The sequence below is a fragment of the Nyctereutes procyonoides genome, unplaced genomic scaffold (genome assembly GCF_905146905.1).
Source record: "Nyctereutes procyonoides isolate TBG_1078 unplaced genomic scaffold, NYPRO_anot_genome, whole genome shotgun sequence".
Lineage (NCBI taxonomy): Eukaryota > Metazoa > Chordata > Mammalia > Carnivora > Canidae > Nyctereutes > Nyctereutes procyonoides.
Window position 1 is genome coordinate 32,611,956 of NW_026575133.1, and position 20,338 is coordinate 32,632,293.

General features: G+C 64.8%; 1 protein-coding gene across 1 annotated transcript in view; it reads left to right on the plus strand.

Annotated features, from left to right (window-relative positions):
* Positions 1 to 20,338, plus strand: part of JAKMIP3 (Janus kinase and microtubule interacting protein 3) — a 37,725-nt gene that overhangs the window by 4,178 nt on the left and 13,209 nt on the right. The window contains exons 2-13 of the mRNA XM_055346288.1: positions 3,293 to 3,790; positions 6,201 to 6,416; positions 7,821 to 7,940; positions 8,481 to 8,627; positions 9,329 to 9,460; positions 11,473 to 11,508; positions 12,234 to 12,293; positions 13,545 to 13,673; positions 14,712 to 14,840; positions 16,515 to 16,598; positions 17,732 to 17,794; positions 20,190 to 20,288. Of these exons, the coding sequence (XP_055202263.1) occupies positions 3,293 to 3,790; positions 6,201 to 6,416; positions 7,821 to 7,940; positions 8,481 to 8,627; positions 9,329 to 9,460; positions 11,473 to 11,508; positions 12,234 to 12,293; positions 13,545 to 13,673; positions 14,712 to 14,840; positions 16,515 to 16,598; positions 17,732 to 17,794; positions 20,190 to 20,288 (1,713 nt within the window). The remainder of the gene's footprint in view (positions 1 to 3,292; positions 3,791 to 6,200; positions 6,417 to 7,820; positions 7,941 to 8,480; positions 8,628 to 9,328; positions 9,461 to 11,472; positions 11,509 to 12,233; positions 12,294 to 13,544; positions 13,674 to 14,711; positions 14,841 to 16,514; positions 16,599 to 17,731; positions 17,795 to 20,189; positions 20,289 to 20,338) is intronic.

The following is a 20,338-nucleotide window of genomic DNA, read 5'->3' on the forward strand; positions in this document are numbered from 1 at the left end:
GAGTGCGGAGGCCCCTGGCCTGAGCGCTGGCCCCCCGCGGGCCCGGGGCTACGCTGCCTGGCGTATTTTACACGGGCCTTTGCTCGGCAGTTCATTTGTTTATTTTTAAAGATTTTATTAATTTATTTGACAGCGTGAGCAGCGGGAGGAAGGGCAAGGGGAGAAGCAGGCTCCCCCTCGGAGCAGGGAGCCCGACGCAGGACTCGATCCCAGGACCCCGGGATCATGACCTGAGCCAAAGGCAGACGCCTCTCCCACGGAGCCCCCGGGCACCCCGTTTCTCTGCAATTTTAACCAGTAACACGATCTCAACCCCTAACGCACACCTTGGGTCGCCGGCCTACGTTCCTCGGCATGAGCTGCTAGACTGCAGGCGCCTCCCGTCCTGCTCTGGAGGAGACGGTCTCCTGGCGCCCCAGCCCGGCACCTGTGTGTCTGCAGCTCCAGCCTGTCATCCCTCTTAGGGGCCTCCCGTCAGAACTGCGGACGGCGGCCACCCCGTCCTGGGAGCGCCTGCCCGCCGCCAGGCCTGTGCCAGTCACGGGCAGGGGCCGTCCTCGGGGGCCGAGGTCTGGCGGTTGTGCCCATCACTGTGGGCCCTCTGTGTCCACAGCGGGTCTGGGCCACCTGGATGGCCGGCTGGGGGTGGGGGTCCTGCCGGTGTCCACGTCGTCCCCAGCTCCACGGTGCCTGCGAGGCCTGCGGGCCGCGCTGAACGTAGTTTCCTTCTGAACAAACCCCGAGGATGGCGAGGCTGCGGGAGCCGCCTGTGCTGTGGCCTTGTTGGGCGAAGCAGAGGGAGAAGGGGGAGACTCCCCGGAATTCCTCGAGGGAAGATCAAGCGCTCAGAGAGCGGGCTGGGGCCCCCACGGCTGCGGGAGGCGCCTCACAGACAACCGCTGGGAAAGGAAGAGGGAAACGTGGGGAGTCCTAACTGGGGGGGCCGTGAGTGCCGCGGCCCCTGTATGCCCCCGATGGCGTGTCTCCTGCAGGTAAAGGAGTAGTTAGGGGATGTGCCCGTCCTGTCCCTCGGTTTCCTTGACAACCAGATCCTCCGTGGGAGGGGACGGGGGCGCAGAAACTACACAGGGAAACTTGGACAGAAGCCCTGGTTTTGGGTCGGAAACACACTGGAAATTGGAAACGTCCACGGGAACCTAGAGGCGTGTCCTCTCACACGCGGGGAGGCAGATGCTGTGTCTCGTCCACGGGGAGGACCAGCTGGGACCCGGCACAGCCCTGGGCCCGCTGTGACCCCAAAATACTGCTCCCCATCGAAAGAAGTCAGGGCGCCTGGGGAGCAGTCGGGGCAGGAGGTGAGTGGACGGGCCGGTGAGGCCCAACCTGCCGGAGAGCAAGATAGCCAGGCTCACGGCGCGTCCGAAGGCCCCAGCCCCCTTGCTGGCCGCAGATGGACGCTCTGAGCCTCCGTGAGGGTGACACCAGCAGGCACTAAGCCCGCCACTCTGCTTAGACCCACACGTTCCTAATGAAACAAGTAACTGGGCTCCTGCCGGGCCGCCCGGGAGCCTGCTGGTCCCTTGAAAACTGGGTGAATGGAGGCGATGAAGAGGGACACCTGCCTGCCCTGCCCCCCCCCCCAGCAACCCGACGACCCCTGGTGCCGACGGAAGACCCACCCTGGATGCAGGAACCGCTCAGCCCTGCGACGTCCTGAAAGGCAAAGCCGCGGCCCCGCTGGTCAAGAGCCCGGCCCGCTGAGCCGCCAGCAGCGTGTGGCCACGTCAGCCAGACTTTCACGAGGTCCCCGGAGGCTGCGGTCCGTGGGGAGGCAGCTGGGCTCTCAGGGGGAATATTCCTAACCGCTTGTTACAAAGCTGCCGTGTGCTCCTGAAGCAGGGCTGAGGGATGCAGGGCAGCGGGGCTCTGCGTGCGGCCCCCTCACATCCTACTACTGTCGGCCTGTCTGGGGACAGGAGCCTGAGTCGCTCCTGCGGCTGCTGTGAGGCTTTCCGCCAGCCACCTCCCCACCACCTGCGAGCTCAGGGCCACAGGCCAGGCCCCATTCCCGCATCCCCCACCTGGGGAGCCTCGCGGTTCAGCCCACACCAAATGCGGAGGATGGCCCCGCTGTGCGTGCCTCCCGGGGATGCTTGCTCAGACGGGGCGGACACTACAGGCCCGGAGACAGGGATGAATAAGGCACCTGGGGGTGGGGGTTGCTGTGAGGAAGGGGCACGATATGGTGGGGTCAGCGTGTGGAGCAGGGCTGGGCATCTGGGGGCACCGGCCGGTCTGCGGGCACTTGGGCAGGGGGTGGGCAGTGGGCCTGCCCGGGGTCAGGGGTCCAAGCGATCACCCTTGGGAAAGGACCCCAGAGCTGCTAGCTGGGGTGCCAGCGGCCCTGGCAGGGAGGGTTGACACTTCCCCAGATGGCACAGCGGGTGTGGTCCATGGCGGTGACGCCCCTGGCTGGGCCTTTACTCTGAATGCGCCGGGTGCAGAGAGGAGGGCTGGGCAGGGCTTGACCCGCACAGACTTCCTCCCTGGAGAGTGGGTGGCGGCAGGTGAGTCGAGGTGGGGCTGCCCGCAGTGGGGAGCAGTGGGGCCCAGCTCTGGAGCTGGGTGTGAGGGTGGGATGGCTTTGCAGGGTGCATGAGGGGAGGACGGGATTGGGGATGGTGACCCCACACGAGGTGCTGTGGACGGCGACGGGGAGCCCAGAGGCAGGTGGGAGGCGAAGCGCCACCTGGAGTGCTGGACCGGGGGCAGGTGAGCCACGCTCTCACCCCGTATTAGGTTCTGAGCACCGACTCGGTGCCACGTGCAGGTGCTGGGGTCATTCCACCGAGGTGGAAGTTCTAGATGAAAACAAGAGATTCAGACCAAAATCTGAGTGTTTCCAAAGATCTAGACGTTACATGTCACCTAGGGAGCGAGTGCCTAGAGTGGCCTCCCCATGGCCCAGAACGTCACAGAAGGTGAGTGTGACAGCCTGTCATCCGTGCCCGAGGCACCCGCACCTTCTTCCCGGTGATTCGTTGGCGAGGCGGCCGGCGGGCGTTCCCGGCACGGTGGGTCCTGGTCGGGGGCGAGGCGCAGGGCAGATCTGCGTGGACCCCATGTCTGCGATCTCACCATCCCTGTGGATGCCTGGGCGCGCAGGTCCGTGCTCTCCACCCGCAGGGCTTGACTCAGTTTCCAGAAGGAGCCGCTCTCGGGGGAGGACGGCCCGCCTCGCGGAAGGAGCCCCGAGCTTGCCCACGCGGTCCCTCGGCGTCAGCAGGGGCCGAGGCGGTTCACCACCGACGGGCTGGCTCTTGTCTTCCAGGTGAGCCGGGTGGAGAGGGAGAAGAACCAGGAGCTGAGGCAGGTGCGGGAGCACGAGCAGCACAAGAACGCCGTCCTGCTCACCGAGCTCAAGACGAAGCTGCACGAGGAGAAGATGAAGGAGCTGCAGGCCGTGCGTGAGGCGCTGCTGCGGCAGCACGAGGCCGAGCTGCTGAGGGTCATTAAGATCAAGGACAACGAGAACCAGCGGCTGCAGGCGCTGCTGCACGCCCTGCGCGACGGCGCCCCCGACAAGGCCAAGATCGTGCTGCTGTCCGAGGCCAAGGAGGAGGCCAAGAAGGGGTTCGAGGCGGAGAAGATCAAAATGCAGCAGGAGATCTCGGAGCTCAAGGGGGCCAAGAAGCAGGTGGAGGAGGCGCTGACCATCGCGGTGCAGGCCGACAAGATCAAGGCCGCGGAGATCCGGAGCGTGTATCACCTCCACCAGGAGGAGATCTCCCGCATCAAGAAGGAGTGTGAGCGGGAGATCCGCAGGCTGGTACGTGCTGGGGGGCGCGGGGTGGGGGTGCGTGGGAGGGAGACCTGCAGGCTGGGATGTGCTCCGGGGGCTCCTGGGAGGGGCACTGGGGGTGGGGGCGCTGGGGGGCAGGGGGACATGGGGAGTGCGAGCAGGAGATCCACGGGCTGGGATGTGCTCTGGGCCGAGGGGTGCACAGGAGGGCGCTGGTGGGGACGTGGGGTGCGGGAGCTCCCAGGCGCAGCAAGGTGAGCCCAGGAGGCCCATGGGGGAAGGTCGGGGCCCCGAGGCCATCCTGATGTGGGGGCCACGTGGGAAGGCGCCCTCTCGGCCTGGACCGCAGGGAGTTGCCATCCTGTCAGGACAGGAATGGCCCCAGTGCCGCAGCTTCATCAGGGGCGTCAGGGTGGCTCAGGTCACCTGCTGCCGGGGGCTGTCACCACAGAGTCAATGTCCTCAGAGACCCGGAGCTAAGCCATTGAAGAGAACATTCCGGGTTTGTGGGGGGCCGTGCCTGGTTCTCCCTGTCCCTGGGAGCCTGGACCCCCTCGGTAGTTTGAGGCAATGGAGCTCTACCTTAGAGCCCCGTGTCCCCAGTCACGGCGTCACCAGGACCTCGCTGGCATTGCTGGTCATGCTCGGGGCCCCTGGGATCCCCTTAATGGGATGCAGTGATCTCCCCACCAGCAAGGCTGTGCCCCAAGTTGGAAGCAGGCCCCTGTAGGTGCGGTGGGGGCCCCACAGGACCGGACGAAGCTTTTTCTGCCCCCCAACAGGCACCTGTGTCGTGCACCTGCAGGCCTGCCCCCCTGCACAAATGGGCGATCCAGGTGGAAGCTGTAGGGTCGTGGTCTCCTGCGTGGACACTGGTGCCTGCAGAGCCCTGTGGTTTAGGAGGACCCCCTGGCAACACCCCCCCACCTTTACAGGATCCAATCCTGCCCCCGCGTGGAAGCCCCTTTCCCTGAATTTCCTCTGTGGGCGGGTCGCCTCCCTTGGCCGCAGGACAGGACACCTCCGCTGGTTCTTGGGGGGGGGAAGTCTGCCTTTTGGTCCAAACCAGCTGCTCAAAGAGCTCATTTTGGTGGGATCTTTGCGTAGAGACGCTCATCTTCTGGTTTCCCGGTGAAGGAATAGCGATGTTTCCGGAGCGTCTGCGTGTGAGCGTCAACGTTAGGCCCCGGAGCAGAGCTCCTTGGTGATACGACTGTATTTCCCCGGCCCCTTTGTTTTCCCTAATTCCGTGTTGTCTCTTCCGGCGTCTCTATGCGTGCGAGTAGTTGGGAATTTAGCAATTAAGGATTTCTTTTATTCTGTTCAGTTCACCACTGGCCTGTGAATTCTGTGATCCGGGCTAATTTCCACGCTGACTTCAGCACATGGCTGGTTTATTAGCTTATTTGACCCTTAAACAGCAGGGGAAGCACCAAGACATCCCGTCCTGTCCTGTTGTTTATGTTTTAAACAGAAGCGTCTCATAAACCTGGGGCCGTTCACCATAGTGAGGGCCCCCGGCCCACCCGACTGAAGAATGGGCGGAGAGGGTCTGTGTTGTCCCCGCTGGGTGGGGGGAGCCCAGATGTGGGGCTGGGAGGCAGCTGGCGGCTGGTGCAGAGGGCTCCTGGCCATCATCGGGGGCTGAGTGCTTCAGGGAGAGCGGGGAGGCCGTGGACCCGGTGGCCTGCAGGGGCCTGGGTGGCCCGGGTGCTCCTGTCCCCCACTCTGGAGCCGACTTGTCCAGAGACCCCCCTCCTCCAAGCCTTTGTTCAAACCAAGATTAACTAAAAACGTAGCTTTGCCTGCAAGCTGCGGGACGGCGCCTCTGCTGTCTGTCCACGTCCACATGTCCAGCAAGGAGAGGCAGGCTGCAGGACGCGAGCATTGGCTCCAGCTCCCTGGGCCGGTGCCCCTCGGAGAGGAGAGGAGGGCATCGAGAAACTTCTGCTTCTCTAACCCACAGCCTGCCTGTGGAGGGCGGACTTTGCTCCTCACACCGTCCCACGGTTGGGGCTCGGGGAACTCGGGGGACCCCTGCCCTGCCCAACACACGGGAAGGCAGGAGCTACAGATGGCCCCGTGGGCCTGCCCGCCAACGCCAGGTCCAGCGCTGGACGGGGTGGGCCCGCCGGGCGCCCAGGGACGCCGGGAGGGCTGCGCGGACTCCAGGAAGGAGCCTCGGTTGCTCCAGCTTGAACTGAAGCAGCAGAGCAGAGGCCAGCCGGGTGCAGGGGGCGGTGGGGGGGGTCGCTTCTGCTGCGGCCTGAGCCCTGGGGCTCCCGTCCTCGCCCTCGGCCGCAGGGCTGCTGCCATGGGGACCCTCTGTCACCATGGGGAACCGACGCGGGTTCCAGGGGTTGCTCCCTCTGTTTCTATGGTAACCGCAGATCTGTACTCTGCCTGCCTGTGTGATTGTGTTCTGTTCTCCTTGTAGATGGAGGAGATAAAATTTAAAGACAGAGCAGTCTTCGTGCTGGAGAGAGAGTTAGGGGTTCAAGCCGGGCATGCTCAGAGACTGCAGCTCCAAAAAGAGGCTCTAGATGAGCAGCTGTCCCAGGTCAAAGAGGCTGATCGGCACCTGGGCAGCCCCAGACGGGAACTTCCTTATGCAGGCGGTGCAGGAGACGCCTCAGACCACTCGGGAAGCCCTGTAAGCACCTCCCCATGCTTTGCCCGGTGACCCAGAGTCACAGACAGCGCTGCACGCGGCTATGTGGCCCCGCTCGGGCAGCTCCCCAGGGAGTTGAGAGCCTAGGTCCAGAGACCAGAACCAGAACCTCCTGCCCTGGGGATGCTGACCATGTCTGCAGCCCACCAGCCAGACCCCGGACCCCTCGGCTTATCTGGCTTGGCTGGGAGGGCAAGCAGGCTTCTGTCTCCTTCCCCCCTTGCTAACGGGGCACGGCACTGGCCTTCACTCCATCCACCCTCCCACGGCCCCCCGAGGCCTCGGGCTTCCAGCTGGAGCCCACCTGCAGCTGCCAGGCCCCCAGGGGGCTAAGGTTCCTTGCTTGCTGGTGCCGGTTCCTGCCGCGGGCTGGCGGGATGAGGCCGTACGGCCCCCATCTCCGTGTGCACGGGCTCCTGGCTCTCTGCTCGCCCACATCCCCACCAGTCGCCCCCACCTGCTTTTTGTGTGACCATGCCACCCTTCTGCTCCTCTTCAGGCTGCCGTGACAGCGTGGGGGCTGCCACCAGCCACAGGGCTGTGACATCCTTCATTCCTCATTGCTGCTCCTCATTCAGAGCCCTCTGGAGTGGTTCTGGGTAATCTGGGGTGGGGGGACTCTAAATTCCATGAACCCTCAACGCAGGTCCTGTGGGGCCCGCTCCCTAGCCTCTCCTGCACCTGCTGAATGAGGAACCCTCCCTCTGTCCTTCCTGGACGTGCATTGTTTGCTTTAAGGACAAAATGTCTGAGCTGAGCCAGCCCGAGGACAGTGACATTTCAAGAATAGAAAATGATTTTTACAATCTTATTATAAATGGCCTAACTGAATTAAATCTTGCTCTGGCGCTCGATAGATTGTGTTAACTCCAGAGAGATTCTGAAACTGGATCAGAATGTTTTCATTGATTTTTGAATGAGTTTCCAGAGGTTTCCAAAGTGACCTTATAGAACCCCAGTGCGAGGGAGCACACTTCTTGGGAAGTCACCTTTTGAAAAGTCTTAAGTTGAACATCTCTTCCCGTGCTCACAGGATCACACTAGGGAAACCGCGTCCCCACCTCTGGCACAGGGCAGACCCCTGCCCGACGCTGTACCAGCAGCACCCCGAGGGGGCCCGGAGCACCCACACCTGCGGTGCCTGCATTTGCACGCCCTTGCCTTCCACCTCCACACACTCATGGACATTTCTGCTCCTCTGTTCTGTCCCCATGTGCGGTTTGCTGTGCCCGTGGTGGCCAGCCGGCACTCACCCACCCACCCGCCATGTGCAATCACGGGCGATCACGACACAGAGCTGCTTTGTTTTCCACGGTGTGCTGGGATTTGCAGAGGTTTTTATGCCTGTGTCTACGAACAGTTATTTGCAGTTGATTTTTGTTTTAGGAACAGCAGTTGGATGAAAAGGATGCTCGGCGCTTCCAACTTAAAATTGCAGAGCTGAGTGCGATCATTCGGAAGCTGGAGGACCGAAACGCCTTGCTGTCGGAAGAAAGGAATGAGCTGGTGAGTGGCAATGGGGCAGGGGCACGGGGGATCTGGATCCTATGGGTCTGGGGTCGGGGCGGGAGGGCAGAGGCGCCCACCTCCAAAATTCCCTTGTGGAAAGGAGTGATGGTGCCAAGGGCAGGGCTTGCCTGCAGGCCTCTCAGCCGTTTCAATAAAACTTTATGAACAAAACCTGGTGGGGGGGCCAGATGTGGGACACAGGCACGGGTGGGATAATCCCCGTTCCATATTATTGAGCAAAAAAGTTCCCTCAGTCCTGTGGTTTGTCTGGGATGAGTGAGGCCCTCGCCCCTCGGTGGAGCCATCCCGATCACTCCTGGCAGGCACTGGCATTTCCAGGTGACCTCTGTCTGAGTGGGAGCTTCTCCAAGGGCCTGGCCAGTTCGTGGCAGCTCTTATGGGCAAAACAGAGCCTCGGCCCCATACCCCTCCCTTGCTCTAGCCAAAGCTTGTTCTGGTCAGTTTGCGACTCTGTACAGGGACTGTTGGCTCCAGTCACACTTAAAATCATGCTGAGTGATTAATTTGGTCTTTCAGTTAAAGCGCTTAAGGGAAGCTGAGAGCCAATATAAGCCCTTGCTGGATAAAAACAAACGCCTTACCCGGAAAAATGAAGATCTGTCCCATACTTTACGTCGGATGGAAAACAAGTTAAAATTTGTCACGCAGGAGAACATAGAAATGGTAAGGGGCCCTGACGGGTCCGACCGGCCCGTGGGATCGCTCAGGCTCCCCAGCGATGAGCAACAGCCCCCCTCCCCACTTGTCACCTGCAAAGCTTGATAATAAGGTCCCCATCAGGCCTCTGGTCTCACATAGTCTGTGGGGACAGGAACCAATGCGGAGCCTCCCTGGGAGAGGAGAGCACTGGAGGGAAGAGGTCGTGGGCACCGCCTGGGCAGAACCCGGCAGGGAGGTCACTGAGCAGGTCAGCCCCAGGCCGGCGGCCCCACCAACACCAGAGCTCGGGGGCACCTGCGGACTCCCAGGAAGAGCGCAGCCCACCTGCATGGAGGGGGAGGGGCTCGCAGACCAGCAGCCCCCCAGCTGTGGGAGGGTCCCCTAGTGGGGTGTGGCAAGGTCAGCTGGTGCCCCCGGGCCCCTTCTTAGTTCGGCCACAGTAATTCAGCACGACCGTAGTGGGGGTCACCCCCTCGCCCCCTCCCGCCGCCCCGTTGCTGCAGAAATGCCTCCTTCCCAGGCTCAGCCCGGTGGAGCTGGCGGGGTGCGCCGGGTCAGGGCGCCAGGTCCGGGGTGCAGGCTCGCCCCGCGCGCCCCCAGGGCCCTGCAGAGGGGCCCCTGCCCCCCCCCCCCCGCCCCAGGGCGAGCCACGGGCAGAGAGCCCGTCCCTGCACCCCTGTGACGGGGCCTGGCTGGCTTTGCAGAGACAGAGAGCCGGGATCATCCGGAGACCCAGCTCCTTGAACGACCTGGACCAAAGTCAGGACGAGAGAGAAGTTGACTTCTTGAAACTTCAGATTGTGGAGCAGCAGAACCTCATAGACGAGCTCTCCAAGGTGCCCGCGCCCCCTGGGTGGTGCCCTCCGCCTGCCCTGCCTCCCCAGCCCCCTGGCAGGGCTGCGGCCCGCCCGCCCTGGCCCCGCCCCTCCCATCCCAGGCCCCGCCCCTCCCGTCCCAGGCCCCGCCCATCACCCCGCCCCCGGCCCCGCCCCTCACCTCAATCTCCGCCGGCCACGCCCTCGGCCGCAGGTCCGCCTTCGGCCTCGCCCCTCCCGTCATGGGCCCCACCCCTCCCACCATGGACTCGGCCCCGCCCCCACCCTAGCCCCTCCCCTTCTTGCCTCATGCCCCGCCCCCCAGCCTTTGACTTGCCCATCAGCCCCTCCCCTCAATCTCCACTGGCCACGCCCTCGGCCACGCCCACGCGGCCTTTCAGCCACGCCCCCACCACTCCCCTCCCATTTCCCTCGGTCCCCGCCACCCCCCCCACCCCCCCACCCCCCGCCCCGTCGGCCCCGCCTCTCGCCCCTCAGCCCCCCCACCCCCCAGCCTCTCCCTTTCCCCCCCTACTCCCTCGCCCCTCCCTTCCCTCCCCTCCCTTCCCTTCCCTCCCCTTGCCCCCCCTTCCTCCCTTCCCTCCCCTCCCCACTCCCCCCCTCCCTGGGGACCCCACCAGGATCAGGCCTGCGGGGTCTCCTCATCACTCTGGCCCCGGGGCATCCAGGGCAGCTGCCGCAGTGTTGGTTCCCTGGCTCTGGGGACAGGGGTGTCACCTGGGGGCTGAGCACACAGTCCCCCATTGTCAGTGTGCAGGTGGGAATCCGCAGGTGCGGGCAGGGGCGCGGCGCCTCCTCAGGTGCTAAGCCAGGGCCCATCCTGTGCCCCCGGAGGCCTCTGGTGGCTGTGGGCATCTCACACCTGCTCCTGCTGTCTCCGAGGAGCCTGCCCTCTGTGTCCCCTTCTCTCCTGAGCACACCTGCCCACCCCACTGCAGGGCCGTCTCACCTCCAGACCCCTCACTCAGTCACATCTACAAAGACCCTATTCCAAATAAGGTCCACATGCAGGTGCTGGGCATGAGGACCTCTACACTGCCCTGTCCCTGTCCCTACACCCCCCTCTACACTGCCCTGTCCCTGTCCCTACACCCCCCTCTACATGCCCTGTCCCTGTCCCTACACCCCCTCTACATGCCCTGTCCCTGTCCCTACACCCCCTCTACATGCCCTGTCCCTGTCCTACACCCCCTCTACATGCCCTGTCCCTGTCCCTACACCCCCTCTACGTGCCCTGTCCCTGTCCCTACACCCCCTCTACACTGGCCTGTCCTTGTCCCTACACCTGCACCAGTTTTGCAAGTAGTCCTGCATCAAATCCTCCTCCAATTACTCTGCTTGGGGGCCTTCTGCCTCTTGTTGGGGTCCACTGGGATCATTTCTGCACGTCGCCTTGGTCATTCTATGACCTTGGGGGGCAGCAGAAGGGACAATAGCACCTCCTTGCTGGTGTGGCTTATGGCCCAGAAGTGCTGGCCTGGCCTGGCTTCTTGTTGTTTTAGTAAGTTTAATGCCCAACGTCGGGCTTGCACTCAAGACCCTGAGGTCAAGAGCCACGTGCTCCGCGCACTGAGCCAGCCAGGCGCCCGGGGCCTGTCTCGTGTGATGACTGAAGTGGCCTCCAGAGTAACAGGAGATCGTACTGCCCAGCACGGGCTGTAGGACGGGGTCTCATCAGCACAGCCCTCCCCGACCGGCCCGAGAGTGACCGTCAGTCCCCACGTGTCTAAGAATCTATGGGCCGGGCGGGGGGGCGGGGGGGAGGATGGGAAGAGGAAGAGGCCTTGGTCCATCGCAGTTGTCCGCCATTGCAGATGCCGAGGGTGGGCCCGAGCCCAGGACCCTGGGGGCTTCTGCAGGTCTCACGGTGACTTGGGAGGTCAGCTTAGGGAGGCAGGACCATGAGGCCGCGTCAGATGGCCCTCGGCAGAGAGTGGGAGGCGGTGGGTGCCCTGGGTGCCCTGGGGAGCAGACTGTGCTCCCAGCTCCCTAACAGGCTGTTCTGTCCCTAGACGCTTGAGACGGCCGGCTACGTGAAGAGCGTGCTAGTAAGTGATTCTCCCTCCGTCCACACCCGCTTCCCGGGCCCCCTGGTGCTGGTGGCTCCTGCTCGTCCACACAGAGGCGCTACCTGCCCAGAGGCTTTGCAGGGATGACCGGGATGCCCACCCCTGAGCGTCAGCTAGGTGCCCCTCGGGGCCTCTGGTGACACCTGCAGGAGGAGCACCCAGCTTTGCTCGTTACTCAGGGACGCGGCCCTCCCTGGGGCTCTCACCCCCACACGGTTTCTCCCCGGCCCGCGTGGTCGTGGCTGCTGAGTGATCAGGGCCATGGAAACGCAGTGGAACTCCCTGGGGAGAAACGGGTGTGTGGTCTCCCCCCGTGTCTGCAAGGTCCATCTCCACATGCGTGGGGACACCGTCCCCAGACACCTGCTCGGACAGTACGGAGTAGGGTGGCTCCATTGCGCTTGGAGCCTGCTTCTGTGTGCATGGCTCAGCGCCCACCCCGAGCCACACGCTGTGACAGGCTGGAGCACCCTGAGCGTGGCGGGGCGACAGCCCCCCATGTGGGCCACAGCCCCGCGGCACCACGCGCCCCCTGCACCGTCAGAGCCCGTGGCCCTCCATGAGTGGCGCCGCGGGTCGTGACCATGCAGGCAGGACGCCCACCTAGGAACCGCCCGCGGGGTCCCTTCCCTTCCGACGACCACGCGGGAATATCAGCAGGGCTGCTCGACCACTCAGGAAATCTCTGCCTCCGGTTTTTGCAGGAGCGAGACAAGCTTTTAAGATATCGGAAGCAGAGAAAGAAAATGGCCAAACTCCCCAAGGTAAAGTAGACGAAGTCGACGTACGCGTGCGCAAAGTGTGTGTTTTTAGAAGCCACTTCACGTGACTGAGTTTCTCTCTGGAGGTGAAGAGAGGATGACCTCATTATTTCTAAAAATTGCCACCGTACAGTAAGCAGAACGAGCCCCAAATCAGTACTCCATGGTTTTAGATTTAAAGCTCCTACCTTCTTGCTTTTCTAAATTTCCCAGAGAGGTTAGGATTCCTGACAGCCGGGAGGAGGGTTCGCCCGGGCGGCCTTCCCCTGCCCGCGTGGGGGTGAGACTCCCGTTGCCCTTGGCCGCGGTCCCGGCCTCCGCTGCACCAGTGTCCGCTGGCCCCCCGCCCCCCGGCCGTCGGGCAGACCTGCGCCCCGGGAGTCTGAAGCACAATCCTTTCCTTTTTTTTTTTTTTTTTTAAAGATTTTATTTATTCATGAGAGTGGGGGGGCAGAGACCCAGGCAGAGTGAGAGGCACGCTCCATGCAGGGAGCCCGACGCGGGACTCGATCCCAGGACCCCGGGGTCACGCCCCGGGCCGAAGGCGGCGCTAAACCGCTGAGCCCCCCGGGCTGCCCCACAATCCTTGTCGACAGCTGTAAGCTTTTCACTAGAGAACGTTCAGGAGATGTTCCCCGGGGAACTCTCTGCTTTATGCAAAATGCGTGTGTTTTCTTGTTTGACTTTTGAACGCTCGAGGGTGTCCTCACGCCGGCTGGAGAGGCTCCGGGGCCACCAGTGCCGCTCAGCTGGTCCCGAGAGGCCCGAGGAAGGGGGACGGGCGTTGGGCGCTCTCTCCCCTCAGGGTTACTGCAGCGCATTTAGGGAGCTTCTGGAGGCCGGGAGCCAGCCTGGCCGCGCACCGTCCCGAGGGCACCAGCTGGGGGAGGCCCAGGAGGGCGGGCGCTTCCATGAGGCAGGACTGGGGAGACGCCAGGCAATGGGACAAAGGCCAGAGCCATCAGGACGGGCCGGTGGCCAAGGGCAGGATGTTGGTTGACGAAGGCGTGGAGCGCCGGCCACAGTCCCCTCCGACTTTGGTGACCGACGACCTGCACGGCTGGACCGTGAAGGGGCCCGTTGGGGTCTTGGCAGAAGGAGGACCCAGGAGGCTCCGGTGACCGTCTGGGCCAGGAGTCAGGGCGAGTGTCAGGGACACCGGCAGGAGGGACTTGGACGGAGTGGAGGTGGACGTGGGGCGAGGAGGGGACGCGGGTCCACGTCTGGGCTGACTCGGTTCCTTTCGGTCAGAAGCCGGTGGTGGTGGAGACCTTCTTCGGATATGACGAAGAGGCCTCCCTGGAATCCGACGGCTCCTCCATCTCTTACCAAACGGACCGGACGGACCAGACCCCGTGTACCCCTGACGACGACCTGGAGGAGGTAGCTTCCCCCGGGGCTTCTGGCCGGGCGGGGGCGGGGGCGGGGACCCCGTGGCGTGGGGGTGGGCTGGCTGGCCTCCCTGCTGCACCCCGGGCCTGGGATCCCGCACGTGACAAGTGCTCCCTGTTGCTTGCCGCCCGTGCGTCCGTCCCTTTGCACCCGCTCAGCCCTCACCCCGCCGCTGAGCCCGTGCCCATCCTATGGTGGTACGGGGCCTCCCTGCCCCTCCAGGGGCTGAACCACGCCGTGTGGGGAGCTCGGCACCAACGCCAGGGGCCCCGCCGAGGTGGACGTCAGGGCCACCAAACAGTGTGGAGCAGTGTTGCCTCTGACAAAAGCACAACCAGCCCGTCCTGCCCACCGTCCTTCTTCTGGAAGGAACCACCCCAAATGCAGGCGGCCGTCGGAGCCCCGCACGTGGGGGGAGGCCTGTGCTTGGCTGGGTCTGACCGGCTCGGCCTCTGGGGCCAAAGGTCAAGGAGTGGCCGGCAGTCCACGGCCGGGACAGGCCCAGAGGCGCTGGAGGGTGAGGCCTCCCCTGGCAGATGCAGGTGGGTGGCCCCGTGGCCATGCACCTGCTTGGAGACCAGACGTTGTAGCGCAGCTGCTCCAGTGGCCTCGGGGCGCGGGGGGAGCTGGGGCCAGGCTAGGGTTCCTGGACCCGACCACTCTGGGACACAGCCACCCTCCGTGTCAGAGCTAGGCCTAGGTCTTGGAGCAGCCAGCACGTTGGGGTACGGTGGCGCCCCGGGAAGGCAGCCACCCCCCCCCGTCTCCCTGGGGCAGCAGGTGTCCTCGTAGCCGGAGGAGGCATTTGGGCCTCACGGCAGGAAGGGAGCCTGCAGTGTGAGGTGGGGCGGGGGACATGCACTCGCAGGCCCAGGGCTCACCTGACACCCGCTCCGCCGAGCCCCTGGCCTGGCTGCCGGCCGTGCGGCTCACCCTGGCCTCCGTGTAGCCAGGGGGCCTTTCAGCCTGGGGGCTCGGGGCTCACCTCCGGGGCCGCAGGTAACGCCGCGTCTCTCTGCACCTGCCCAGGGCGTGGCCAAGGAGGAGACGGAGCTGAGGTTCCGGCAGCTGACCATGGAGTACCAGGCTCTGCAGCGGGCCTACGCCTTGCTGCAGGAGCAGGTCGGAGGGACGCTGGACGCCGAGCGAGAAGTTAAGGTCTAAGTGACTTCCACTCCACGACGTTCCGGCTCCCGCTGGGCTCCTCCCCGCTTGACCCCCAGCCTTGGCAGGGACACTCGCATCGCTTCACCTTCCGGGCCGAGCCCTCACTCCCACGGTTATTGTCGGGGCTGCTGCTGCTCGCTGAGGCAGTTAGAGCCAGTGGTCGGGAAGCAGCGCTGGCGGTCGGCCCGGCGGGGGTGGGACCTGCCAGGGCGGTCCCGGGTCGGGTGTGAGTGGCGGCCCCCCCGCCCCCCGAGCCGTGTGCGTCCCCTCCGGGGACTGGCTGGTGGACAAGGTGAAGCCTGCCCCCTTGCAGGCCTGCCAGTGGCGCCCCGGGGCAGCTCTCGCGTAGTCGAGGCGCAGAGACGGAGAAGGGCCAGCGCGGCAGCTCGGTTCTTGAAATTCGCTGAGATTATTCATTCATCTAATAAATTCCGAGCTCGGGTGCTGTCCCCACCTTGACCCTGAGCCTCACCAGGCAGGCCCTGCTGGGAGCAGGTACGTGTCCCCCTCCTGCCCCTGCTTCCCTGGACCCTGGGCCAGTGCTCATGCCCCGGCCACCAGAGGCAGGACACGGGGCCGACGGCCGGCCTCGCTAGGCTGCGCCCTCCCCTCCCTGAGCCCCCCCCCCCCCGCCCTGTGGCTCAGAGAGGATGCCCAGCAGAGGGAGATGGGCTGCGTCCCTGTAGACTGGAGGGCTCCCTGCCCAGCTGCCCTGGGGCCTGGGACCAACCGTGTCCCCAGCCACACAGGGCGAGGGGCCTGTCGGCTGGGTCTGAGACTCTGGCTGGCCGGCTGGGCGTGGACTCTGGGAACCAGAGCGCAGGGTCAGTGGGGTCCCCTCCTCGCTGCCCCGAGTCCCTGGGCCTACGCCCTGTTGGCAAATAGACTGCTGAGAACTGTCTCCAGCCTCGCTTCTGTCACTGTGGCCCTGGTCATGGGGGGGGGGCGGGTGTCAGGGCCCTGGGGGGAGGAGGGCCATGTGGGCCGGAGAGGGAGAGCCGGATCCGTGGAGCCACCCGGAGAAGAACCCAGGGCCGGGCGGGGGGATACCCTGCCCTCCTCAAGTTGAGGGACCCCGACCCCGGCCCAGCTGGCCCAAATGCTCTGTGGGTGCCGGGGAGCAGGAGCTTGGTCCGAATGAAGTGTCCTGTGGCTCAGACCCTCTGGGGGCACTGCAGGGGCATCTGCAGGGGCCGGTGGGCCAGGAAGGCAGGTGCACACAGAATGCGGAGCACGAGGGGCCCCAGGACTGGCAGGGGCGCCAGTGTGGGTGGGAAGGGCGGCTGGGCTGTGCCGGGCAGGTGGCCGAGCCCTGCCTGTGTCCTCAGTGTCGCCCCAAGGCAGGAACAAGCCCCGGGCAGCGCCCAGCAGCACTCTGCCACCCTCGTCAGCTGTTCCGACCCGTCAGCGGAGATTTCCCCTAATAACCTCTGAGAGTGAATCTTAGGGCCTCCCCGCAACCTAACTGAGGCTGCTTGTCTCGCACGAGCCCCAGCGTCCTCCCCTCTGCCCAGCTTGCCCTGCCCGCCAGGGGACGGCCACCTGCCAGGGGATGGCCCCTGCCGTTAGCGGAGGCGGAGGCAGAGGCCGGCTGGGGGCCTCCGTCCCTGTGGGCCGCCCTGGCTCGGAGAGAAAGTTTGACGTATGTGTCCTCCCGTGCTACAGACCCGTGAGCAGCTACAAGCGGAAGTGCAGAGGGCGCAGACGCGGATCGAAGACCTGGAGCAGACCCTGGCCGAGCAGGGGCAGGTGAGGGCGTGGAGCCCCGGTCCCGGGAGGCTGGAGTGGGGGCCGAGTCCCGCCAGCACGGAGGGGGCCTGAGGGGCACAGACCCTCGACGAGGGGGTGTCCGTGGGTGTGCGTGGGGCTCACCCTGAAGACTGGCACCCCAGTGAGACATGCAGAAACCGCGAGGCACACATATCAGGGGAAGGGCCGACACCTCCTCCAGCGGGCCTGACCTGCACAGACCCTGTGTCCCCTCCACCCCTGGAGGTGACCAGTCACGCCTCCACCGCCGTGGCCATCACCACCTCTGGGCTCTTCAAATACTGGGGGAGGGCATCCTCGCCCGTGGCCATGGGCCTCTGACCTGCAGGATGGCACAGCCACAGCTGGACCCCACACAGGGCTGGGGGACATCCGCGAAGGGCCGGGAGGGTGTGCATGGGGGAGCACCTGGCTCAGCACCGAGTCCTGTGCACACCCATGGTGGTCCTCAGTGTGGTAACTCGTGGGCGGGCAGCAGGATGAGCAAGGGGAGGACCCAGATGACACGGGGTCACGTTGCCAACACCCCCGCCTGAGCACGTGTGGCCCGGGATGCTGTGTGGGCACCTGCGCCCCTTTCCCTGAAACACGCAGGCTGGCTCGCGCCCCACCACGCTGCTGCCTCTCCGCCCACTCCCAGAGCCACCGCACTCGGCAGCCGGGCTGGGCACGGCCTTCATGGACCCCGCCTGGACTTGATGAGTGCCCGGGAGCGCAGCGGCGGGGTGGCCGGACACGTGCAGGAGGACGTGCTCCCACCGGGGTCTGACCTCGCAGGACAGCCCCCGAGGGAACCTGCTCCTGCCGGCTCCGTGCCAAGGTCCCTGGACCCAGGACATCCGCGTGGCACCACACCGTCCACGCGGTGGCGCAAGGGGTCCCACCGGGAGCCGGGCTGCGTCGCCGGCGCCCTGTCCAGGCCCCTCCCAGGAAACAGAGGGCGAGGTGGTGGCTTTCACCCGCACGTCGTGGACGTCATCAGGGGCCGTTGCAGAAGCCGGGGGGCGGGTCCTCTCGTTGAATCCTCCGTTCTGCTGGGTTGTGGTTTAACCGTTGGCTTCGCGGTTCCCCCTGGCGGGCCTTTATTTCTCCGATTTAATTCTGTTTTCAAGGACATGAAGTGGATTGAAGAGAAGCAAGCGCTGTATCGAAGAAACCAAGAGCTCGTGGAGAAGGTAGGGCCCAGGTCCCGGCCCGGAGCGGGGAGCCCTGCGCCCGAGGGGGCGGCCGACCCTCCGCCTCTGCAGCCGGCCGGCCCCGCGTGCGTGGCCGCGTCTGGGCTCGTGTGGCCGCCGAGGCCCAGGGGACGCCGGGGCAGCCTTGCCCTCTCGAGAGCGCTGGCCTCACCCCCCAGAGGCCTCGGGGAGCCTGGGAACCCTAGTCTGGGGAGAGGTCCGCTGCGGGTCACGGGCGCCGGGCCTCAGTTTCCCACACCGCTGAGCAAGCGGAGGGTGTGCGGCGGAACCAGGGCTTCCTGGCGGTGGCCCCGGCCGTGGCGCTCCTGGCTTCGGGCTCACGGGAGGCTCCCACACGCCGTAGTCCCGAGTCTGTGCCCCCCACTGGGGCTCTGCTGGCCGTTCCCGTGGGTCCCGAGCCCCTGCCCGGAGCCGCCCGGCCCGCGCTGCCCCCCGGCGCTGAGCGTCCACTCAGGGCCTCCCCCACCTCGCCACCCCGCCTCCGCCGCTCCTGGGGCTGTGCTGAGGGCGGCGCTGGCAGCCTGCAGGCCGCGGACGGTGCACGGCTGTCACATGGCCCCCGGGCAGCTGGGGATGGGGCGGGAGCGGGGGCGCCGTGTCCGAGGCAGAAAGGCCAGCGGGGCTCCGGCTGCTGTGGCCATCGTCACGCCGTCGTCACGCCGCGGGGCCCTTCGCCACCAGCCACCCGTCCGGCCTGGCAGAGGGCGGGCAGCCACAGCTCACAGAGAGGAGCCGGCTAGCGCGTCCCCACCGGCCCTAGGGGCACCCCGTGACCCTGCTCCCCACTCAGCGGCAGCCTCTGACCCAAGCCCGTCACCCCCCACTGAAGCCATCGGTCCCGCCCGGGTCCCGGCTCTGGCTGCCGTTAGGTCTTGAATCGTGAGTGACACCTGCAAGCTTCCCGTGGACCCTCCGGGTCCGTCTTGAATCAGGACAGCTGTTTCTGGGGTGCTCTTGTGCACACGTACACTTGTGTGCGAGGAAATGCACGTGTGCACACATAACATTCACATGCATACTCACTCGTGTGCACATGTGTTCGTGTTTTTCTGTACACACCCTGAGCACACTTACACACTACGTGCACACTTAAAGGCTCACTTGTATACGTAGCACCCACATGCACATAAATGCTTGTGTTCCTCAAAATACACGTATGCATAAATATTTGTGTGCACACAAACTCATTATACACTGTTCTGCACACTTACATGCTTCAGAGCACACACATTTGTGTGCACACAAAGATGCTTATATGCACACTGAAGCACTTCCGTGCATAGACACTCAGGTACGCAGACATCCATACACACTTGAACATGTGTGTGCGCACACAGATGCTCATGTACATGTACAAACACTGTGCACGCTTACAATGCTTAGGTGCACACTTTATTTGGGAGAGAGAGAGAGAGATACAGAGATAGTGAGAGAGAGCGAGCACGGGTGGGGAGGAGAGGGAGAAGCAGGCTCCCCACTGAGTAGGGAGCCCGATGCGGGACTCGATCCCAGGACCCTGGGGTCATGACATGAGCTGAGCTGATGGCAGATACTTCACACCGATGGTGCCATTCAGGTGCCCCGGGTGCACACTTTAAACCTGTGCTCTTCTCTGGCTACCGTGGACACGGGGTCCCATCCCGGGTGGGGGCTGCCCCATGGCCTTAGCTGTGCCGCATGGGAGGGACCTGCCCCTAATTGCACTTTGCTGGGTGCTGAGCCTCTGGATCCGTCTCCACCGAGCGCCCCTGAGCTTCCAGGCAGGGCATTCAGCTCCCCATGTTCAGTTCAGGGGGGATGGCCCGGGCCATGTGCCCCAGCGGACGCCCCTCTGGCCCACCCTTCCCTGTCCTCAACGGGCCACGTGCCCCAGGATGCATCGCGCTTACCCTTTGGAAGGCGTGCGTCTCACACGTCAGGTTTACCTGCTCCTGACTCTGTTCAAACAATCCCCTCATCAGTAACGACAGCTCTGGAAGGGCCCAGGCAGCCGCAGCCCATGGCCGCGCCGTCGGACAGCGAAGCGCCTTCAGGCCCCGGGCCAGCCTGGGCTCCAAGCACGGTTCTGGCCACGGCGGGGCCGCACGGGGGCCTCTTACCTCCTCTCCCTTGACGGGCCTCTTCTCTTCCCATCTCTGCTCAGACCGGGCTCCGCGCCTCTCCGGGGGCTTCCAGGGCTCCTCACCCCCTGCCCGCACCCCGATTAGCCAAGGGGTGGGGACTCGCCCTTTCCCACTAGGGTGGACCCACGTGGACTGAAGCTGGAGGGCGGGCCCTGGGCGCCACGGCGGGTCAGCTGTCCCCACGAGAGCCGGAAGCCGTCAGGAAGGCCGAGGAGTCGCCCTCACGTGACCTCACCTGCCTTATTTTACAGATTAAACAAATGGAAGTAGAAGAGGGTCGGTTAAAACATGAGGTCCAGGATGCGAGGGACCAAAATGAGCTGCTGGAGTTCCGGATCCTGGAGCTCGAGGTGAGGTGCAGCACGGGTGCGGGGTGCAGGGGTGCGGGGTGCAGGGGTGT